The sequence below is a fragment of the Lampetra planeri genome, chromosome 41 (genome assembly GCF_965212315.1).
Source record: "Lampetra planeri chromosome 41, kcLamPlan1.2.h2, whole genome shotgun sequence".
NCBI classification, from domain to species: Eukaryota; Metazoa; Chordata; class Hyperoartia; order Petromyzontiformes; family Petromyzontidae; genus Lampetra; species Lampetra planeri.
Genome location: NC_136147.1, coordinates 9675487 through 9699343, shown reverse-complemented (window position 1 = coordinate 9699343; position 23857 = coordinate 9675487). Strand labels below are relative to the sequence as shown.

The following is a 23857-nucleotide window of genomic DNA, read 5'->3' as shown; positions in this document are numbered from 1 at the left end:
AAGTCGGTCCGCAAACTCAAACGAGTATGGGGCAGTGGCCTCCTGCATGTGCCATACCGTTAGTGTCAAGCTCAGCCGCTCGCAACAGGTGATATTTTCTCCATTTCGCTCTCGGCTTCGCTCACCGCTCCGTCCTCATCCTACCACCTCTCCCGTTCTCCCGCAATCAGGGGAGGCTCTGAAGGAGAAGTCGCGTTCCCGGCAGAAGTCGGACGACGCCAAACAGAAGCCAAAGCAGGAAACCAAGCAGCAGCAGCAGCAGCCGCAGGAGCCACCCCGCAAAGACAGCGGCGGCCACCGCTCCGGTACCGCGGCAGATCCGGCGTCGGCCCTGCCAACCGCCGCGCCCTCCACGCCAAAGCCTCCCGCGGGCTGCGCCGACAAAGAACCGCGGCGGCGCGGAAGCGGCGGCGGCGACGCCAAGACGGAGTCGCGGTCTGGGTCGGCGGAGGCCAAGCCCCAGCGCGGCGTGCGGGGCTGGCGGCCCAACCGTGAGGCGCTCAACGTGGACAGCGTGTTCTGCGAGCGGCGCGAGAAGCGCGGCGGCGCAGCGGCGCCGCCCGCGGGCAGTCCCGCACGGCCCGGCGGCGGCGGCGGCGGAGCCGTCGGCGCCGCAAGCAGCGGCAGCAGCAGCAGCGGAGCGAGCAGTGGAGCGAGCAGCGGAGCGAGCAGCGGCGGCGGCGGTAGCGGAGTCTCGGTCGGAGGGGGCGGCGGCGGCGGAGGAGGAGGAAGTGGCGCGGGCGGTGGAGGGGGTCCAGCTGACGGCGCTGTGGTTGGGAAGACGGAGCAGCCGGACAGAGCGAGGAAGGCTCCGCACGCCGACGGCAAGCTCCCGAAAGCGGGGGAAAGTACGTTTTCAAGGATGCGCGCGCGTGGCGGTGAGCGCGCTTCACTACGAACCCGGCGACCCGAGTTCGATTCCCGCTCACGGACAACAGCGGTGTGGTGATTATCTGACCCGGTCCTGAGCCTTCCCCAGATTGAGTACCTCTCACGACCAATAACAGTGGTGAATATTGGTCCTGGGTCTCCCCTAGGTTGACTCTGCCTGGTGTGCTGTGTAAACATCACTGGGTAGATAAAGGCGGCGTGGTGCCGACCACCCCACCCCCCTCGTGTGCCGTGCCGGGCTTCATAGGCGTTCGCTAATAGCACTTGCCCCAACGGTCTGTTAAGGCTATAGGGGGAATCTTTGTCTTTGTTCGAAGACGACGATCCCGGTGTAACCTGCGGCGGGAGCAGGTTCTGTTTGCGAGAGGGAGGCATGGTGGTGGGGGCGGGGTAGCGGATGGCACAGTGATTAGCGGCATAGTGATTAGCGCCAATGCAGTACGAACCCCGGTGAACTGCACGGCTCGCATCGGTGGCGAGGAGACAACGGTGACCCTGGCTTAATGCCCGGCCAGGCATACATACATCGAGCTACCATTTGCAGCGATTGGTGTTTGAACTCGGTCTCCCGTGTGCCGCCCACTCGCCTTCAGAGGCGCTCGCTGACACAATTGGCCTCAAGGTTCTATGTCCGCTGACGGCGTTCGATAGCAAGGCTCCATGTGCACCGTTTTCATTGGAAATGTTGCCAGTAGAGTGACAAGAGAGTGCAGTGCAGCGTCACATTTCCCATTCAGACATCAATCGTGCGCCCTCCTTGTGACGTGGCAGAGACGCGGGGGAGGGAGCGGTGATGATGCTCGCTCGCTGCTCGCTCAACACTCTTACAATACCCCTAATGAAGCTGTCGCTGCTATGCGCGTTGCAATCGCAGCGGGCGTGAGCTGTGTTGGTTTATGCATGCACCGCTGCTGCTGCGTGTTACTAAAAGAGTGTGCGTGCATGTTACCAAAAGAACATGTGCGTGCGAGGGGGTGAACGCTCGCTCGCTCACTCGTATGACCGCGTGCGACCAACGCCGTGCCCGCCCGCGTGCGCAGAGAGTGCCGAGGAGGAGCGGGACTGGCTCAACGGGCCTCTGCTGCGGATCGAGTCCGGCTACGACAGCGGCGACCGCTGCAGCAACAGCTCGGCCAGCCTGGACTTCTCCCCGCTGGCGGAGCTGGCGCTGGGCGGGTCGCACGGGGACGCGCACGCCGCCACCGACGCCCTCAGGTGCGCCCCCCCCCCCCCCTCGTGCACTCGGTTTGTGATGGCGGTCGCCGGGGCCGCAGGCCCGCAGTGCCATGCGGCCAGCAACAAACGGCGGTCTCGAAAGGTGAATCGAGCAAGGTTACTAGAAACTAAAACCGTAAACTATTTTTTATTCTACCAGGTAAGGCCCATTGAGCTAGGTAGCTCTTTTTCAGTGGCGACCTGGCCACAAAGGATATCTCAATGAAGTGGCTTATAGTGTATAGCAGCCCAATACTCTAAACGTGTGATGTTGATTATAAATGTGGAAGAAAAAAACGGAGAACCCAGAGAACAATCCACGCGACCATGGGAGAACATGCAAACTCCAAATCTACTGGCCTTAGGGTAAGGGTCGAATTCATGACCTCCTGTATACCAGGCGAGGTAGTTAACATCTCGCCACCGTGGCACCCTACGATGCGAACATGGAGAGAGAGGAGACGCTGGACGGGGGATCCAAAGTGGAGCCGTCCGAGTGAAGAAAGCGGAAAAAGAAGTGAGGTGACGTGCAGGGTGGATGAGACGAAGCGGCCTGCTCAGACAGTCCTCAACTTGGGTGGAGGAATTAAGGAGTGAGATTCATGGGAACGATCACCGTGGTAGTCGTTAGAGAAGAGTCATAAGGAGGTGGCTTGCAGTTGCAATGGCGGCAGGGGTGGGGAGGACGTCTTCTACCATACGGTGGGGAGTTGATGGACCGGCATTTCTACATTTGTGTCGAGGTTGGCGAGCGAGCCAACGGGGGGACGGCTTCAGGAGTTCACCTCGAGGAGAATGTCTGAAATTGCACCGTCGGAGAATGCTCTTAAGTGAGCAGCGGCGTAACTCTGCGGTGCGCGGTCAGGGATTGGTGACTGCCGTCGCTCTGCGAGCCGTCATCAATCGTCTCTTGGCGTAGCAGACGAGCCGCGCGCCTGCCGTGCGATGCAGTCCATTGCGGAGCATGGTAGTGGTGGTGGTGGGGTGAATCGGGGACGTAGCCTTAATCTCGCACGCACGCACGCACGCACGCTAGCTCACGCCGGTGCAGAGGGACCCCGCGATGTCGACGTTCTCGCCGGGGGGGTGGATCCACCGAGTCGCAGCCTTAATTCACACACTCGGTGCATCGGGGGACCATGCACTGCACGCATAGACAAAGTGGATCTCTTGGATGTCGGTGGAACGCACGCGCACCGGGGCGCGCAAGTCCCACCTTCATGTGCTTTTCACAAAGGGGGTACGCAGGGACTCAACCTTAATACGAAGACAAAAATCCCCCGTATAGCCTTAACAGTGTGTTGGGGCAAGTGCTGTTAGCGAGCGCCTCAGAAGACCGGCACAGCACACGACAGGGTGGGTAGCCAGCACCATGGCCGACTGCCTATTTCTCCCCAGCGGCGATGTTTGCACACCACACCAGGTACTAATTTGAGGCTGAATCGACTTGGGGGAGGCCCGGGACCGGTTCAGATCATCACATGTTTAGGCCATGTGCGGGAATCGAACTCGCAGCGCACTAACCACAACACTCTACCGCTCCCCGTAACCGTAACACACGGACACACACACACACACACGCGCAAACATTGGCCCAGTGCATAGGAACACGCACCGCCTTGACAACGCGTGCGCTGGCAGGGACACGCGCTCGGCGGTGCCCACCGGTGATTGCTCCGCATCGCGCGCTCCCCACGCGTGCATGTGTCCCAGATCCCCCGTCCGGAGGAGATGCAGCGGAAAAGTTTTTTTCCATTATTATTTTTTCTCGTTGTTGTTGTGGTTGGCATCGAAACGGCCACAGAGGCAGAAAATTGCGGCAACTCGGACGAATTTTGTGCCAGATGTTGACGCAAATTGAGTTTGATGCCAACACGCGAATCAATCGCCCCCCTCCCCCCCATGCATTCTGAGCGAGCTCCCGGTTGGAATAAAAGTTGCACGAGATAAGTTGAGCGGGCTCAGCCAGGACACGTCACGGCGGTCGAGCTTAAGGATGGAGTGGCAGCCACAGGGGAGGTGGGGGGGGGGTGCAACGGAAATGGAGCTGTGCACTTAGAATGTGTATGCTTAGTAACGTAAAATATATACGTTAATGTTTGTTTTTATATTAAGAAAATAAAGGTGGAAATACCGAATCGTGACCCCCCCCCCCCCCCCCCGTGACACCTCCATGTGAGACTTTGACCGTGGCTTGGCTGCTTCCTCCTCCCACAGGCCGGGCCCGCGGGCTCGGGGCGACGCCACCGGCGACCACGGCGGGGACAGCGTCGCCTCGTCCGACCCGGACTCACCGCACCTCCTATCGCGGCACGCCTGGCCCACGCCACAGCCCAGTAAGTCGGCGCCACACTGTGCCTCACCGTGCCACACCGCGCCACACCGTGCCACACCACGTCACACCACGTCACACCACGTCACACTATGCCATAGCGTGCCACACCGTGCCACAACGTGCCTCACCGTGCCTCACCGTGCCACACCGTGCCACACCACGTCACACCACGTCACGCTATGCCATAGCGTGCCACACCGTGCCACACCGTGCCATGTGGTGCCACACTGTGCCACATAGCACCACACTGCCACACCGTGCCACATGGTGCCACACTGCACCACACTGCCACACCGTGCCACACTGCCCCACCGTGCCACACTGCCACACCGTGCCAGATGGTGCCACACTGCCACACCATGCCAAACGATGCCACACCATGCCACAATGCTACACCAGGCCAGCGACACGGAGCGGCACACCACACGCTGCCGGATTGTGCTGCGAATCTCGTGAAATCGCGGCTCGCCAAACTACACCACGGCGTACGTCACCAGGCCTAAGTTCTAGAGCACCGCACCACCCTGCAGCACCACCCTGCAGCACCGCACGGAGCCAGACTGCGCTACACCGTGCCGCACCGTGACGGCGTGCCACACCATACCACCCTATACGATGCTGCCCTCCCTATACTGTGCTACAAAGTCCCATGCAGCGCTAAAATCCAGCACATCACTCAAGGCTCTTCTCCCCTGCACTGTGCCAGACCCTGCCACGTTTAGCTCTCCGCTACGCCTGATGGAATTACGTTTGTTGCGGTACTTCCACATCAGCCATGAGAAAACAAAAACACATCTAGCCACGCAGCGTCAATCATGCTATGCCATATGTATGTTTGCACGCTGAACTTCTTTCGCACTGTACGTAGCCAGCCGTGCTAATCGGAGGTGCGGGGGAAGGACAAAAAACAGACCCACAAAAACATACAGAGACCCATACTCAGAGACCCTGAGACACCCATAGAGACCAATAGAGACTGACAGAGACCCACAGAGAAACACATTGAGACTCAGACACCCATAGAGACCTATTCAGACTCACAGAGACACCCATAGAGATGTCATGCCATCCCGTGCCACCCTGCACCCCGCGTTACTCTACGGTACGCCCCCCATGCCCACACCATCCCGCATTGTACAAAATCGTAAAGCACCGCCGCAAGCGACGCTGCGCCACGCTGACCACGTGGCACGACACTGTCACCCCACAGCAGACCGCTTCATGACACGCAGACTCCACAAATTCAGTTTCCCTTTCAACTAAACTGAAACTCAACAATTTTTTATTATTACCAGGTAAGGGCCACTGCGCCGTGTAGCACTTTTTTAGAAGTGACCTGGCCCCAAATGATAGCTCAACGAAGTCGCTTATCACGTGGAAATTTACAGCCGCCAAATTTTCTTAAATGAGTGATGTTCATTCTAAATATGGAGGGAATAACCGGAGGACCCGGAGAAAAATCCACGTTACCACGAGGAGAGAGACACGCAAACTCCAAATATACAGCAGGTGTCAGGGTATGAATCAAACCCATGACCTCCTGTATGCCAGGCGAGGTAGTTAACATCTCGCCACCGTAGCGCCATTCTGGACCGTCTAGACGAGTGCTGTTTGTGAGCGCCTCTTTTAGGCACACGCGACGCATGGGTGGGGGGGGGACGATGTGGGCAGCATCGTAAAATGTTCAGCCACCTTTCCCTCCCCCCGGTGCTGACGTTTGACCGCGACCACCACAATTTCGATTTGCTAAACGAAGCCATTATGTGGTAATGCCGTCTTTTAACCCCAACCATCGGATTGAAACTAACGCCCAACCAAGGTAATTTAATAACAACAATTGCCACTGAGCTGCAAGAGCCCTGCATTAAATACATCAATGGAAGTGAGGAGGATCATTCACCGGAGAGAAAGCTTCCAGGGATGACTCGCTCATTATTTATTTTTATCTGCAGCGGGTGTTAAAATAACATTACATTGGCAAGGATCACATCGAATCGAATCAAACTTTTCCATTCAGCACAGCTGCTGGAGTTGGAGGTCACCCTTGCGGAATGTCTAAATACAAATTCCGGCGTGTGTGTGTGCGTGCGCACGCTTGTGTGTATGTGCATATGCGTACGCGCGTGCATGTGCATGTTCGCGCGTGTGCATGTACGCGCGTGTACATGTACGCGCGTGTGCATGTACGCGCACACACAGTGTATATTGTGGGGAGCGGTAATGAAACGGTTAGCGCGCCGTGCTATGAACCGAGCAACCCGGGTTCAATTCCTGCTCTCGGTCAACACCAGTCATGATTATCTGAACCGGTTCTGGGCCTCCCCAAGGTCCACTCAGCCTCAAATGAGTACCTGGTGCGGTGTGTAAACATCTCCACTTTGCAGACAAAGGCAGCTGGGCGTAGTGTTTGCCACCTTCATCGGTGCTCGTGAACAACGCTTACCCCAACAGTCTGTGAAGTCTATACAGGGGGCATCTTTGTCTTGGGAAGCAATGCTAGCTTTGGTACGGTTTGGCCAGCGAGAGCTTTGGTGTCAGAGATCCATCAGACTGTTTGAAATTAAACTCGGACGGGGTCTTGGCGAACAGGGTTTGTGAAGGGTACGGGCGAGACGTTTGGGACGTGGGGGAATAAACGCGGAGGTTTTCTTGAGCCTGGCTTCTGTCCGTCATCGGACGTCTCGCTGTGTTTTGTTACGAGAAATGCGTGGCCCTAGTAGTCGCCGCGATCGCCGAGCCAATGGTTGACTTCCCGCAGCCGCCGGTGATACCTTACGGGGAGTTACCCAAAGCGTGCTGGTGGCTGGACATCAGGCCATTATATCTCGGAAGCATAAGCCAATATAGAACATCAACTTAAGGATAAAAAGTAGCAGTTGATTAAAAATATCTGTTACTGCGCCAGTACTGCTGTCCAAGGCTTTTATTGCAAAAGCAATAACAAATCTCGGTGGACTCTGATCTTGGAAAGCGAGGATATTAAATATGTAAAAACCGGGCGAGGAATTTTTTGATTCGGACTCAAATGGATAAGGAAGTGGCCCAGAGCAGGTTGTGGAACATCTGTGGTCATATTTCAACGGGCCGGTACCTTCTGTAGGACGGTCACAGTTGACTCCCCACAATGACTTCTGTTAAGTGGCACTCGTTTTATTCTTCCCCTGGAGGGGGGGGGGGGGTGGGATTAGAGGCCGATCCGGTCTGGGAATTGATGCTCGCAGCGCAACGTAACCTTAACATTTTAATTCACAATTACAACGTTATTCTAAGTTACCACCATGCACTTCTTAGCCTAATTCGACTGATTTCCGTGGCCTTGCCCCCCCCCCCCCCCCGGGCTGTGCCAATGTCGGACAGGTCAGAGGTTAAAATAGCTCGCCGGCGTCTGTGAGCGGGGCGGAGCAGACGCCGTCAATAACCGCCTGGGTGCCCCCCTACCCCATGCCCGCCCTCCCCCGTTGATCCTCGTGGGCCTCAGGGAGGCCTCAGGGAGACCCCCTCACCCCACTCTCGGTGTCCTCCCCAACCACTTCCTGTCTCTGTGGCACTCCACATTCCTGGCTCACTATTCACGCTCGTGCACGCACACATATACAAGTCTTTATGCGTGTGTGTCTGGCCTTTTTTTTGTCCATATATAGGGGGAAGGCTGTCTATATGTGGAGACAGACTTGCCAAGTCTCTGGTGGGGTCTTCAGACGGTAGATTAACATACCAGACTCTGATGTGGCGCTTTGGACAACAGACTGACTAAACACATGGTTTTAAAGACAATCATTCCAGCAGAGACCGGTTTCACGCAGAGTTTGATCCCTGACCATGATGCTTAACACCGGTAGTATTTAAACCTGAGCCCCTGGTTCTCGGATCCCCCTGATAGATTGATTAAAACCTAAAACGAGTCCTCTATTATAGTGCGGGGGTCAGCGCCTTGCTGATGCTCATGGAGAAAGGGCACGGGGTGAAACGACATGAGTCGACAAGATCGAGGGACGGCTTTCACGCCGCACGTGCGGGGAAATTCACTCGGGTTGCCTCTTAAATACCCACTGTGAGCTAATGAACGGTGTGAGTGGGGTTTGCATTGAGGTAGAACAAAAACCGGCAGCAGCAGTGCCCCGCCTTCATTGGTGAATGAAATTAGTTTTTTTTTACGTTTGCGGTTATCCAGCTCGGAGAGACGAGTGTGTGGCTAGCACCACCCAGCGGCCACACACACACTAGCTCACACACGGCCACACACACACGCTGGCTCACACACACACACAGCGGCCACACACACACGGACACACACACACACACGGACACACACACACACAGCGGCCACACACACACACACGGACACACACACACACTCTGGTTCACACACACACTCTGGCTCACACACACACGCTGGCTCACACACACACACACACACGGCCACACACGCGCACACACACACACACGCTGGCTCACACACACACACATCATCCCAACAGGCACGCTCAAAGTGTCTTCTCTCGCCTTGCAAGCGAGCAATGGGGGGAGGCTCCCATCATCACTCTCGGTCCTAAACCAGTGGTGGAAATCCCATAGGACAACTGGGCCTTGTATACGATCATGTGGCTGCTACAAATGTCCACGTGATAAGCCACTTCGTTGAGGTATCACTTGTGGCCTGGTTGCTTCGGAAAAAGGAGCTGCATTGCTCAGTGGGCCTTACTGGATAAATACTTTTTTTTTGTTTTAGTTGATGTGCGTACATATATACCTGGTACGCATGCAAGCTGTGTGTAGTTCAGTGGGCTTTACCTGGTGAGATCAAAATAGTTTAGTTGTATTTTGTGTATTTATCGTCATTTCTTTACCTATCCTATACTTGGCACCCCTATTGTTTATTTATTTTGTTGTAACTTTCTGACCCGCTCCGACTGGACATCAGTGAAAAAGAGCTTCGTAGCTCATTGGATTTCTCCAGGATAAATAAAGATTTTGATTCTCGTGTAGGATATGATGCTGTACAGCATCAGCACTCCGGGGGCAGGATAGCCGGGCGGTGATGCTGACGATACCACTCCTTCATGTGATGCTGCCACCCTTAATGGGTGCTCGCTGACAACCCTTGCCCCAGCATGTCTGTGTGGCTACGCGGGGGGAGCTTTGTCTTTGTGCGCACAATCGTTCCAGTGGACGAAATTTGATAACGGCCTTGTATGGGATGTTCAGCAACGTCTACCGGACGGTGAGAGACGATCGTCGTCGCACGTTGACCGCCGCTCATGGCAGCTGTGTCGCCGTCTGGTGTCTCCCCGTGGGTAGAGTCGCCCACGGTCCCGTGGACGACGTCTCAGATACGGAGGGCTGCCATTGGCGCAAAGGATGATGGGAAATCGACAGCGGAGGACATCGCAGCTGCGGAAATGACGTTTAACCCCAAGCCGTCGAAATTCATGGACCTTGACAACCTGAGTACGTCTTTTGTCGGTGCAAACACCTTACGATCTCCATTCGTAATTTATTTGTGGGTTAGCCTACGTAAATTAGTGATCTGACAATAAATTTGGCCAATGCCCTCCGCCACCCGACATATGCAGACAAGCGTTTAACGCGCCAATTAACGACGCGCATCTTATTGAACGGCAACGTTGATTTATCGTTGTTCATTTTCGTCAGGCCTACCAGCAGACAGCCATGAGGAGTCTGCAGAGGAAGGCGGCAGTCCGACCGAAACGACCGGTCAGCTGGAAGCGTCGGAAGGCCTCGGCATCACTGTCTACCAGTACGTGGACCCTGCCTGTGAGTATACCATGCGACAAGTCGCGGCGACGTCACCGCGGCGCTTGTGCCAGGCTCGGTGCACTTTGAGGCCGTCACGTGGGAGTGCGGAAGGCTCTCGCTTGCTGGCAGGCGGTCATGTGACGGATCCGGGTGCCGTGGCGTGACTGCCTGAGATGACCGCACGCACCCGCACGGCGTTTACCTTGTGCGTGCCGTGCGAGTCGCCAAACGGCACGACCGCTTCCGTCGAGCCTCTGGCATGGCAACTCGCCGCACAAATTGTGTTTGGTGCTACACGATGTAGGCTGCATCGTGAGCATGACGTTTTGGCGCCTCGTTTGTTGTAACTTCCTAGCATGGTGCAGTAGAACAGACTTGTTTTCTTGTTAAGGTGAGCCATATTCCTACAGGGCTACGCTCTGGGATGGCGGGGAGAGCCGTGCGGCAAAATGCATTGTTGTGCTGTGATTCTATGCTGCCCACCTTCACTAACACGCACCGAATAGTGCGGTCAAGTACGGTCAAGTGCAGTCAAATAACCTCCACGGCCTGCGGGGGGGGAGGCCTTCATCCAGCAGCGGAGTGACAAAAAGCGGCAAACACGCGTCCCCTGCTCAAGCGAAGATTGGGAAGCGCTTGACTGCTGCTGGTAGTCCCGGGCCGGCGTTGGAAATTCCACATTTCAGTGGTTGGGGAGAAGTCTCTCGACAACCCAACCGACGTTGGCTTAGTGCACAGTGGTGCCAATTTATTTTACCTCGAACAAACGGGAGGATTGGAATCGTTTGCCAGTTGTGACCCAGCTGCCGTATCTGCAGCAGCGAACGCTCGAGATATCAACTGCGTCGCCTGGTGTACAGGAGGTCGTGGGTTCGATCCTAACCCTGACGCCTGCTGTATATTTGGAGTTTGCATGTCTCTCTCCCCGTGGTCGTGTGCATTTTTCTCTGGGCGTTTAAATTTTTCCCTCCACATTTAGAAACATGTATTTAGGGTATTTGGCTGCTATAAATGTCCACATGAAAGCCACTTCGTTGAACTATCATTTGTGGCCAGGTCGCTTCTGAAAAAGAGCTCGAGAGCTCAGTGGGCCTTGCCTGTAAAATAAAAAATAGTTGAGTAGTTTTTAGTTGAATATGTTGTCGGCTCTCTGTGGGTTGTTCTTTTGGTGGTCACCGACATGCTCCGGATCTGATACCGACGCAAAGAGTGGTGGTGAACATCTTGGGAAACCGGATTTAATGCAAGTTCAAAGTTCGGGTTTATTCATTCGAAATCATAATCAGAATATTGATCCTGGAGAAATCCATACTTGGTATCTGAACCGAAGCATGTCGGTTACCACATACAAATACCAGCTTTCACGTGAGTGCAAAAGTCTAGTATTATTGGGGAGGGGTGGGTGCAATAATCTGGAGATGCACGTGTGTATCACCACTTGCCCCAACAGGCTCCGATTTTTTCCGCACCTCCGATTAGCACGGTTGGCTACGTACGGCGCAAAAGAAGTTCAACATAGATACAGTAAACCCTTGTTAATTTGATACATATGGGGCTTGGTGTTTACAAATTATCCAATGTTCTGAATTATGTCCAATGGTGTACTCCCCAGTGCCGCCTACCCCAATTAAAAAGAAAAATCCAAATTTGTTTTCCAAACTCTTAAACGCACCATTCGCATTGACACACCTGCATCGATTCTGTCCAAAACCTTCGATTTGTCTCGCAGACTAAGGGCTTTATACTTCAGTCCCTTTCTATTACTTGTTGATGTCGGTGTAGACGACTTGTCTGAGAGGGTTGGCTTGCACAGAGTGCACAATCAAGGTGAAGTTCAAAGCGACAAGGTCTGCGCTGACACTCACCACGCGCACCGCCACCAGATTGATCGTTGTTTTGGTCGTGGTGCGCGACGTTGCTCCACGTGCATGCCGAAATTGGACTATTCGGTATAGCAAATCGGCTCATGGCGAATTACTAATACACCGTATACATACCGAAAGCACAGGCGTGCCAAATTATCCCCAATTGCGAATTGTCAATACCAAAATAACGAGGTTTTACTGTACTTATATTCAAGGCTATAAAGAGGATTTGTGTCCATGTTTGTGTGTGTGTGTTTTGTGCAGTGTGTGTGTATGTTTGTGATTGTGTTTTATGCGTGTCTTTGTCTTTTGTTTATGTTTATGTGTGTTTTTTTGCAGTGTTGGCATAATGGTCAGCACTTTCACGTGTCACTATCCTACCAATTCGAATTAAATTTCACACCACGCGCATCCATTGGCAGTGAGCGCAGACCTCCGCTTGATCCACTCAGCCTTAAAAAAATGTAAGCTCACCAGCACTGAGGAGACAAAGGCGGCCGGGCGTTCGTAGCCCTGTCCCCACCGCGCCCTGTGTGCCGTGCCAACCGCATTAACAGCTACTCGCTCACCAACGCTTGTGCCCCAAACCGGTCTTCTAACCCACGCCGACGAGGATGTTCTTGTGTGTGTGTGCGCGTGCGTGTGCGCGTGTATGTGCGAACGCGCGCGTGTGTACGTGTGTGTGCGCGTTCTAACTCGCATGGCCGTGCCGCGCCAGCTAACCACCCCCTCGCCGCCCCTAACACTCGGGGCCGCGCCACGGACACTGCGCGGGACCCCCTCCTCTCCTGGCCAGACGGCCGGCCCGCTCACCCTGCCCCCAGGTAGTACCCTCCTCCACCTGCTGGATTTTCCTGCCTACCCACCCACCCATCCTCCCACCTACCCATCCACCCACCCACCCATCCACCCACCTACCCATCCTCCCACCCATCCACCCACCTACCCATCCACCCACCTTCCCATCCACCTACCTACCAACCACCACATTAATCCACCCACAAATCCACTTACCAATCCGCCCACCAACCCGCCCACCAACCCGCTCACCAAACTACCCTTTCCACCTACCCACCCTCTCACCCGTCCAACCTATCCACCATCTCCCATCGCATGTGAGTACCCAGCTGCTTGCTTTGCCGGCATGGAGCTCTCGAACACTTGGTCATGGTCACAAGTTGGACAAAGACGTCGGATAAAACCCCCACGACCGGCACAACATGGGGAGGCCCTCATCCAGCAGTGGATTGGCAAAGGGCTGTTCAAGTACACTTGTACAACTTCACCGTTTCTATTCCATTGCCCGAAGGAGAAGTGAGGCGTCAAAGTGAGTTCCTGCTCAAATCAACACTGAGGTTGTGCTCCGCTCTCGCCTGCAGCCCTGAGCCAGTGGTGGATATTCCACATTCCTATGGTGGGAACGAGCCTATCCACAGAACAACCAGTTGTTGACTCCTCCACAGAGTGGTACTAAATTTTATCGACCCCCCAGAGGGATTATGGGCTGGGTGAAACTCAAAACCGGAATTTGAACTTGCGGCCTTGCAATTTGCGAGCCGCTCGCTCCAGCGCCGAGTCACCCTTGGCCGGATGCCAGAAGGAAATCCGCTGTCGAATTCGTGCCCGTGAGGAATTACCGGTGTCACATGTTTATGCACAAGGGAACTTGCCGTGGCAGTAAAAGTCACGGGCATGCCCCCATCGTCCTGACGTTGGCATGCCGAGGGTGAAGCCAGAGAGACGACGTGAGCGTAACCACATCTGCCACCGGTCCACCCTCCACTGGAACACATGATCGGAAACGGAACTGTGCGGCGCATTTAGTCTGTCTCGTCTCGAACCTTTTGCCACGCACTACTCCTGCGGGGCAACTCCCGAGGACAAAGGTGCCCGCAGGAATGTGCGCTCGCGAAAGGCTCGAGAGAAGAGATGCTCGACGCCGCGCCCCAATGCGGCTCGCAAACCCCTACGTCCCGTGCGTCACGTCCATTCTTCCCAGTGATTGATAGCCAATCAACACCCCTCGCTTTTTCAACCAATGGAGCAAATGGAAATCTGTTAACCGAGCTGCCACGCGCACCTGCCTGCCCCCCCCCCCCCCCCCGTGCCGCCCCTCTCCGCAGCTGGATGGCGGATCATCCGCTGCTACAGCCGCAAGGTGCAGATGTAGCAGTGCAGCGTGGCCCCCCCCTCCCCATGACGGACGGCCCCCCCGTGTCGCACGCCGGGGCCGCCTCTGCCGCCGCTCGCCTCTCCCAAGCGACGCAGACGTGTGGGCCGGGGCCCTGCGACGAGTGCGGCCACGTGCGGGGCGCAGGCGCCGTCTACAGCGCTCACTACCTCCTCTACGGCCCCCCGGCCGAGCACCACCCGCTCCCTCCCTCCTCCTGCTCCTCTTCCTCCTACTCCTCGTCCTCCTCCTACGCCAGGATCTCCTCGTCGAGCGACCACCTCTCCGGCGATCGCCTCTCTCCGTGCGGCGGCGGCGGAGAAGGAGGGGAGCGGCCGCCCCTGGCGCGGACCAAAAGCGACCTCACCGCCAACCGGCGGCAGGCGCTGAAGGAGCTGGCGCCGGGCGGCTTCCGGACGGACGGCTGCCTGTCGCTCAGCGCGTCGAGCGTGTACCAGCCGCGCTGGGCCGACGCTGGCGCCCACCTGCGGCAGAGGCACATCACCTTCTCGCTCCCGGTGACCGAGCCGGCGGGCGGCGCCGGCGACGATCTGCGGCGCTTCCCGTTCGCGGCGGCGGCGCCGCGGCCCGCGGACTTCGGCGCGGGGGCGCGCGGGTCGGACGCGGTGGAGTCGCTCGTCTCGCCACGGAGAGCCAAGCTGGGCCCCCGCGGGGCGCCGCTGCGGCTCTCCTACGAGTCGGTGCACTACCTGGTCGGCTGCCCGCAGAACCTGCCGGGCAAGTGGCGCGCGGAGCGCGGCCGCGGCGGCATCGGCGACGGCGGCGCGTGGGTCTACGTCAAGGATCCGCCGACCCCCCCGACGTCTCCTCTCCCTCCCCTCCCTCCCGCCCTTCCCGTGCTGGCGTCGCGGCCGCCGCTGGGTGAGCGCCCGCGGAGCCTGACGGAGGCGGCCGTGCCCAGCGTGCGCTCGCTCATCGAGCAGTTCCAGGACGCTTGCTGGGGTGGCCCCGTCTCTCCGCAGCTGCCAATGCAGCGCCTGGGATTTCTGCGCCAGCAGCAGCAGCAGCCGCCACAGCAGCAGCCGAGCATGGGCGGTGATGGCGAGCGCAGGACTTTGGAAACGGTGTCGCGCGCGGGAAGCGTTGGCAGTGTTGGCTGCGGAGGCGGCGGTGGCGGCTGCTGCTGCGAGGGCGGCGCGCACGCGCGGCGGACTCACTGCGGCGGAGCCCTGGCCGACGCCGCCACGCAGTGCGAGCAGCCCGGGGAGCCCGGCCTCGACGACCGGCGGCTCGGCACGGTCGCGGCGGCGAGCGAGGGCTCCCCGTGGCTGCCGTGGCACCAGCAGCAGCAGCGCCAGCGGCGGCCGCAGCAGCGGCGGGAGTCGGCGGGGGCGGAAGGGAGGGACGGCGCGGAGGCCGAGGTGTCGGACCTGGAGTCGCTGTACCGCGCCAGCCTGCAGGCCGGACACGGCGCGGCACCGCGAGGGGCGGCCGGCAGGACGGCCGTGGCGCAGGACGGAGCGCGGCATCCGTCCCCCACCTCCGCAGGTCAGCGCTGCGCTCGCTCGCGCCAGGGGGGGTGGGGGGGGCGAGGGCGACACGGGCTCTCTCTGCCCTAAGGCGTCTTTGAAGGAAAAGGCTATGATGGGTCTTCTTGCGCTGAAAGTGTCGAGCGATCGATGAAAGAAACTCCCTTGCCTCTGTATATTTGTGAGTGCAATTTAGGGTGGCTAGGATATTAGATGACAGGAAAGAGGCAAACTGCAGAGCCACCACACGTCTCCCTCTCCGTTTCATCGCGTCTCCGTGTGTGTTGGCCTGCTCACCGTGAGCTGCCAGGCAGCCTTCCACATTTCACGTAGCCTCATAGTGCACCTGGCCTGGCACACTTGCCCCTTCCCGGTTGGTGTTGACCACTCACCCCTTCGTGTGCCGTGCCGACCTTCATCGGTGCTACTCGCTAACAGCACTTGCCCCATCAGTCTGTTAAGGCTGTCCGGGGGATCTTTGTCTCCATATCCCTCTCGTGCCACTCAGGACAGGGCCTCGTATACTGTTGACCCGGCTGTTTGTAAAGGAGGCTCCGCTGTACGGGAGGTGACCGGTGATTTCCGGTGCCGTGCTGCGCCTTAACGTGCCACCCTGTGCCGCCCCCGTTCCAGCGAGTCCCGGTTGGCGCAAGCAACACTCGGGCCCGGCATACAGCGTGGCGCTGCGGGCCCGGTCTCGCACCCCGGCTCCTGCCGCCGAAACTCTCGCCGGGTACGCAGCACACCGCTCGCAAACGCACGCTCGCAAACGCACACTCGCAAACGCTCGCTCCGAAACACGTCCTCTTATTCATCACATTTAGCGTGTTCCCCCTGCATAGTCATGGAACATGTGCACGGTAGGCCCTTTGAGGCCTAATTTACCTCGCCCTCTCCCACAGTCCTCCGCGTCCGTGATTCAGACGCCTCAGTAACCCTACCCCTGGTGCCGCCTGCCGCTGCCTCCCGTTCCGCGTTGCCTGCGCGCAGCGTGCAGGACGCCGTGGGGGCCACCGCCGCCGCCGTGGAGGAGCCGTCCTTCGTGATTTAAGGCGCCGGCAGAGGCGCAGCAGCGACAAGCGAGCGGCGGCGACCGCCACCCCGGCTGCCAACTCGCCGACCGCCCCCCCCCCACCACCATCACCGCCGCCCCCTCGCGCGACCCCCCTCGCCGAGGGGCGGCTGCTCCCAGCCGGGCTGCAGTCGCCGTGAAGAATGTGGAGTGGGGGTTGCCCAGAGATGCACGCTTGCATGCCGACTTAAAGCGCCACAAAGCGGTGAACTGGATTCACAGCTGCAGCCCCCCATTTCTGCTAGACCATTCACCGCCAATCATTTCAAGTTGATTAATGGGTTTTAATTGTTCTACGATTTTTTTTTTCTCTTAAGATAGAAGTTGTAATCACAATGAACAGCGTGGCTTTCGTAGTCTTAGGCGTGGCTTTGTACACTTAGCAGTTCCGCACACTCCCCACTGATCGCACAGTCAATGGTTTGATTTCCGTGTGCTAATTAACGCGCAGCGAAACCGAGCTAGATTCCCGTGCCACGGCTAACATCGGTGGCAAGTGATACCTGTACAGTTTCGGAGCCTCCCAATTCACCAACCTGCACTGACCAGCGTGGTGAAGTATGGCACAACAGCCTGACGTGGTGTGGGGGAGGCCTTCATCTAGCAGTGGATTGACAAAGCACTTATCAAAGTGTATATCAGTAACCACGATGGAGACGTTACAGATCCCAGGACATTATCCACAAGTGAAAATTTCTCGCCATGGCCCGTTAATATTATTTTCCAAATGTCACAATAAGGAGTTCTTCCCTTCAATATACGTACAGTTGGCTGTAAGTTGCTTAAGGCCCCCGGTTAAGTGATTCACTGTTCATCGCCGAAGCATGGCAAATGCCGCTCACGTCGTGTAATATATATGCGTGCCCTTCGCCGTTCTTAGGACCGTAGTTGCGTGGACTCCTCGTGCGAATTCCACCATCGTCTCTGCCCCCCCACCCCCAACGTCGAATCGCAACGCCAAATCGGGATAGGCTGGTTCAATCCCGGTGGCATTCCCACATGGTGGTAAAGGTCGCTGTTGTTATTTTTTTCCCGATTTGCCACGTCGGTTGCCATCGTCGTCAGCCTCACTTTCATCCCCGTCGCCCCCTTCGGTTTTTCCCCCCCTCCAAACGCGTGATCCTTGCGAAGCCCCCCTCTCTCGTGTGTCGCACTTGGGAGGGGACCGCCTTTAGCCCGAATCGTCGCGGTCCGCTGTCGCCGAGAATCCAGTTCGCCGCTCCGAGTGGCTGCCGCGGTGATGATGCCTGTTGTTGTTCCCTTCGTTCACTTACTCCCTCCCCCCAAGCCGCCCCCGGTTCCTGAATGCCTTCTCAAAGACCGAAGCATTTTACGCATGGCAGCCCGCACGCAAGAAAACTCCTCCCCAACCCTCCCCCCTTTTAAACGAGCAGATGACTGCAGCAGCAACAACAGAAACAACAACAATAATAATAGAGATAATACTGTAAATGAAATGAATTAATCGTCACCTTGCACTACACTAATAGGCGTGTGAATATAACGCGCGCGCGTACTTACACCTTCAATAGGGCATTGCATTGCACAGAAAGCGTGGTTTCACTGCAGGTCTCTCTAGTCTTTCACGGCTGCATCTGTCGTGCACGAATGTTTCTACGTTTGTATGCAACACAAAGTATCGTTTGCGAGCGAGCTCGAGGTGTAGTGCATGCGGGTAATGGCATTTGATCCGAAAACCTAAGATTTGGTGCTGGCATTAATATTATTACTGTTAGTATCATATTATATTTAACGTACAAAAATAATGTAAAAAAATGGAAAGTTTAAAGAAATGTACAATAGCATGTCTATTAAACTAGATATAACTTTTTATCAGTACTTTATGGAATCACGCGGTTAATCAACCTTCCTTTATACTGTTTCTTGCTAACGTCACCTGAAAAAAAAACTACCTTTTGTAAAACTCACTAAATAAACTATTTACAGACGAATCACTCCTGTAAATAGACGTAACCCACACGTGTACATACTATATATATATCCCACGCTGTTGTATTATTTTAGAGGCTTAAAAGAGAGCAGGTTAACTGCATATTTTTGGTATTTCTCGTGAAAGGCTCTTTGTAACGAAGCTGCTTGGACTGAATCGTCGTTTTAAGTTCACAGCTGTATATTGGAAAGATTAAACTTTTTTTTATCCGAATGCAAAGTGTTTCCCCCACCCACCCTCTTTTACGTCTATATTTTTTATTTAGTTATTTATTTTATTTTTCGTTCACGGAAGTCGTCCAGTTTTTTTTGTTTGGAAAGAAAATGTTTGACTGTTCATAAAATAAAATAAAACGAGAATTAAAAAAAAGATTTATCCCAGATACCGACGGTAACACCGCGATGAGGATGTACAGTCGAGCACAAAACACACGCACACACGCACGCGCGTCTCCTCCTCCTCCTCCCGAGTGGTACTTGCTGTACAACTCCCATCCAGAAAACACGTAAAGCAGTTTTATGATGCCTTTTATTAAAGGTTATGTTGCAAATCTTGGTGTGTGTGTGTTGTGTCATTTGAGTGGTCCCTGGCCAGACTGTGTACTTTTCACCACGGTGGTGAGATGTTTCACTACCTCGCCTGGTGTACAGGATGTCGTGGATTCGTTCCTGACTCTGACGCCTCTATATTTGTAGTTAACACGTTCCCCTGGTCGTGTGGATGTTTCTCCGCATCTTCAGGGGTTTCCCTCCACGTTTAAAAACACGCGTTTAGACTATTTGGCTGCTGGAGATTCCCACACGTTGTGCCACTTCGTTGAGCCATCATTTGTGGCCAGGTCGCTTCTGAAAGAGAGCTGCACAGCTCAGTGGGGCTTGCCTGGTGAGATAACAAAAAGAATGTTTAGTAGTGAACGATGCCATTGCACTTGCACGCTAGATTCACGTTTAGTTTCACCAGGAGAGAACTCTTGAGTTGCAGGAGAGTAGCGGCTTGGTGGCCATAAGGTTCACGTGGTTTTTTATCCACCAATTATATCATGATTGCCCCGTGGTGTCGTCTTGTCACTAGGAATAATCCATCTCACAGAGAAGCACCCAACGCCCTGTGTGAGAGCTCACAAAAGCATATATAGCAGAACTACTTTTGGACAAATCAAGTGGTCGTTGATGCACACCCTCTAGGAAGCAGCACCACTTTCCCCACCCACTGTGCAATGTTCATTGTTAAGACGCGTGTTCAACATTATCGCATGACGGTCAACTTGATATTTTTTTGATTTGCACAGCTGGAATTTGGCTAAATTACGTGCAACATTTTTTTTTTACACGATGCCTTTTGCGTGCGCTCGTTGGGGACCGATCTTAAGGCCATCGGCCGACTGCGCTTGAGAACTCGGTCAGCTCGTGGGTGGATGACCACATGCGAGCCCAGGCGGTGCGAGCTCGGTGCTCCGACCTCTGGGCCACGTGGCCTGCCCTGGTCATATCACAGATCCCTTGAGAGCCTGGTGCACACCAATCTTTCCCTGACCGTGCCCGACCTCTTTGAGATGACCGACCTTACCCGAGCGGCCGTGCACATGTCTAACCAACTACCAGGCGACTCGCACACCCTAAATCTGATATCTTTATATTTCGTGCTGAATTTCCGACACGCCAACCCCCACCCTCCGCCTGTCAGGGACGTGCGGGAATGAGGGGAATATTTTCCAGGGCTCTCAACCCCTGCCTGGAATTGAGCCCTGCTCGTGAGAATGCAGTGATACCGTCTTAAATCCCAGAGTGCCGTGTTACGAATGAGATTTCCAGCAAATTGAGGGGGAGGGGGGGGCGGGAGACCTTCGATTACTCATTGCCAAACATTGGCCCATGGGCCTGGGAATCGGGCCCGTATAGCGCAATGTGCCAACAACTGTGCCACCACTACACCCGATGGTGCTTGGCTACTGTAGGTGTGATATGGAGTTGCTCCATTTTGAGACTGGTCCCCACCATGTGAATGTGGAATGTGCAATACGGGTACTGGCTTGGGGCCTGGCACTACCAGAAGATATAAAAACTGATTCAATTGGTATGTGGGTATCAAACTCTCGGACTGTAAAAGATCTTCATAGCTCGTCGGATTCCTCCAGTCTGCATAAAGATTCTGATAATCATGTCATTAACTCTGGCTTATAACAAAGAGGTAGAAATTTGACTAACGTTTGGCCTGCCAGAGTGCAGGTAACCAGGTGAGACGGGGACACGCGTTTCATTTTCACGAGTGACTTCGGTCACCAGAACGACAATCAAAACCAAGTTGAGCGAGGGCAGAGAGGCTGATGAAGTTTTAAGTCGCATTGCGAACACGTTGCTCTGAATACGGTTCGGGGGTTGTGGTCCCATGACCTTCGTGGCGGGAGATCGAAGCCAGCGATTAACAAATGTCAGGATTCTTTAACGGGAAGTTTGTAACTCCTTGTGAACTCAATTCGGCTTTTCAAGCTTCATCATCATCAGGGTTGAAGTCGCATCGTTGAAAGCGAAGCGCGTGAGCCCAAAAGGCCTTGTTGCGTGACTTCTCATGCCAGTACTAGTAATGTGACCTCACGAATATACTTTTATTTATTTGACCAGGCGTAAGGCCCATTGAGCTGTACAGCTCTTTTTAAGAAGCGACCTGGCCACAAATGACAGCTCAACCCAGTAAGTGGCTCATCACGTGGAAATTTGTAGCAGCCAAATACTCTAAGACGCATGTTTCTAAATGTGGAGGAAAAAACCGGAGGATTCGGAGAAAAATGTACGTGACCACAGGGAGAGACGCGCACACTCCAAATATACAAGCATCAGGGTCGGGATCGAACCTACGACCTCCTGTGCACCCGGGGAGGTCGTTAGAAACACTCGGGGTCGGTGATCCGGGTCCTATTGACAGTATCCATACAATTGGTGGTCACAACACTCGCCGGAGGTCCGCAATGTGCAGGACGTCTTGTTAGGCCCTAAGTTATTGTGTTGGTTGAAAAAAAAATGCGTAGGCGCAGCCCTGCAAGTGCTTGAACGCAGCCCTGCGGGTAGGAGGAGCCCCTGCGAATGGGAGCTCGAGACTGGATCAGGGGACGGCAACCAAAATAACAAGGAGCCATTTTTTCTAAATGCGAAAAAACCCGGAATATTTCAAGAGCAGCAATGCATGTGAATGTGAGACGGTCCATAATAAATAACGTCACGAAGCAGCCGCGGGTTTGACTTCTGCTCTAGAGGGGAAGGAAAACCTGCGGCTCGACTCTTCCACATTGGTCTAGAAAGGGCTGGGTGTACCCACACTCGAGCCCACTCATGTGCAGCTTGCTGACCTGTAGCGGGCACGAGGAGACAGGTCAGGGTGCCAGTTCGTTTATTCCACCTCCATCCACAGCTCCCTCCGTCATCCACAGCTCCCTACTTCATTCACAGCTCCCTCCACCATCCACAGCTCCCTACTTCATTCACAGCTCCCTCCACCATCCACAGCTCCCTCCACCATCCACAGCTCCCTACTTCATCCACTGCTCCATCCACCATCCACAGCTCCCTCCACCATCCACAGCTCTCTCCTTCATCCACAGCTCCCTCCTCCATCCACAGCTCCCTCCTTCATCCACTGCTCCATCCACCATCCACAGCTCCCTCCTCCATCCACAGCTCCCTCCACCATCCACAGCTCCCTCCTTCATCCACAGCTCCCTCCACCATCCACAGCTCCCTCCACCATCCACAGCTCCCTCCTCCATCCACAGCTCCCTCCACCATCCACAGCTCCCTCCTTCATCCACAGCTCCATCCACCATCCACAGCTCCCTCCACCATCCACAGCTCCCTCCTTCATCCACAGCTCCCTCCTTCATCCACAGCTCCCTCCCCCATCCACAGCTCCCTCCACCATCCATAGCTCCCTCCACCATCCACAGCTCCCTCCACCATCCACAGCTCCCTCCACCATCCACAGCTCCCTCCACCATCCACAGCTCCCTCCTTCATCCACAGCTCCCTCCACCATCCACAGCTCCCTCCACCATCCACAGCTCCCTCCACCATCCACAGCTCCTTCCACCATCCACAGCTCCCTCCTTCATCCACAGCTCCCTCCTTCATCCACAGCTCCCTCCACCATCCATAGCTCCCTCCACCATCCACAGCTCCTTCCACCATCCACAGCTCCTTCCACCATCCATAGCTCCCTCCACCATCCACAGCTCCTTCCACCATCCATAGCTCCTTCCACCATCCATAGCTCCCTCCACCATCCATAGCTCCCTCCACCATCCATAGCTCCCTCCACCATCCACAGCTCCTTCCACCATCCACAGCTCCTTCCACCATCCATAGCTCCCTCCACCATCCATAGCTCCCTCCACCATCCACAGCTCCTTCCACCATCCACAGCTCCTTCCACCATCCATAGCTCCCTCCACCATCCACAGCTCCCTCCACCATCCATAGCTCCCTCCACCATCCACAGCTCCTTCCACCATCCACAGCTCCCTCCACCATCCACAGCTCCCTCCACCATCCATAGCTCCCTCCACCATCCACAGCTCCTTCCACCATCCACAGCTCCCTCCTTCATCCACAGCTCCCTCCACCACCCACAGCACCCTCCTTCATCCACAGCTCCCTCCACCATCCACTGCTCCCTCCTTCATCCACTGCTCCCTCCTTCATCCACAGCTCCCTCCTTCATCCACAGCTCCCTCCTTCATCCACAGCTCCCTCCTTCATCCACAGCTCCCTCCTTCATCCACAGCTCCCTCCTTCATCCACAGCTCCCTCCACCATCCACAGCTCCCTCCTTCATCCACAGCTCCCTCCTTCATCCACAGCTCCCTCCTTCATCCACAGCTCCCTCCACCATCCACAGCTCCCTCCTTCATCCACAGCTCCCTCCACCATCCACAGCTCCCTCCACCACCCACAGCACCCTCCTTCATCCACAGCTCCCTCCACCATCCACTGCTCCCTCCTTCATCCACTGCTCCCTCCTTCATCCACAGCTCCTTCCACCATCCACAGCTCCCTCCTTCATCCACAGCTCCCTCCTTCATCCACAGCTCCCTCCTTCATCCACAGCTCCCTCCACCATCCACA

The 23857-nt window shown here is 55.7% G+C and overlaps 1 protein-coding gene across 10 annotated transcripts in view; it reads left to right on the top strand.

The window, feature by feature from the left end:
• Positions 1-19296, top strand: part of LOC144732195 (uncharacterized) — a 243426-nt gene extending 224130 nt beyond the window's left edge. For 7 of the 10 annotated variants that reach the window (XM_078613557.1, XM_078613558.1, XM_078613559.1 and 4 more), the window contains 8 exons: positions 171-848; positions 1932-2106; positions 4324-4442; positions 9740-9889; positions 10094-10216; positions 12782-12887; positions 14187-15742; positions 16357-19296. In XM_078613557.1, the coding sequence (XP_078469683.1) occupies positions 171-848; positions 1932-2106; positions 4324-4442; positions 9740-9889; positions 10094-10216; positions 12782-12887; positions 14187-15742; positions 16357-16547 (3098 nt within the window). In that variant the 3' untranslated portion in view covers positions 16548-19296. The remainder of the gene's footprint in view (positions 1-170; positions 849-1931; positions 2107-4323; positions 4443-9739; positions 9890-10093; positions 10217-12781; positions 12888-14186; positions 15743-16356) is intronic. The other 3 variants (XM_078613562.1, XM_078613563.1, XM_078613566.1) reach the window with 3 other exon arrangements.
• The last annotated feature ends 4561 nt before the right edge of the window (positions 19297-23857 follow it).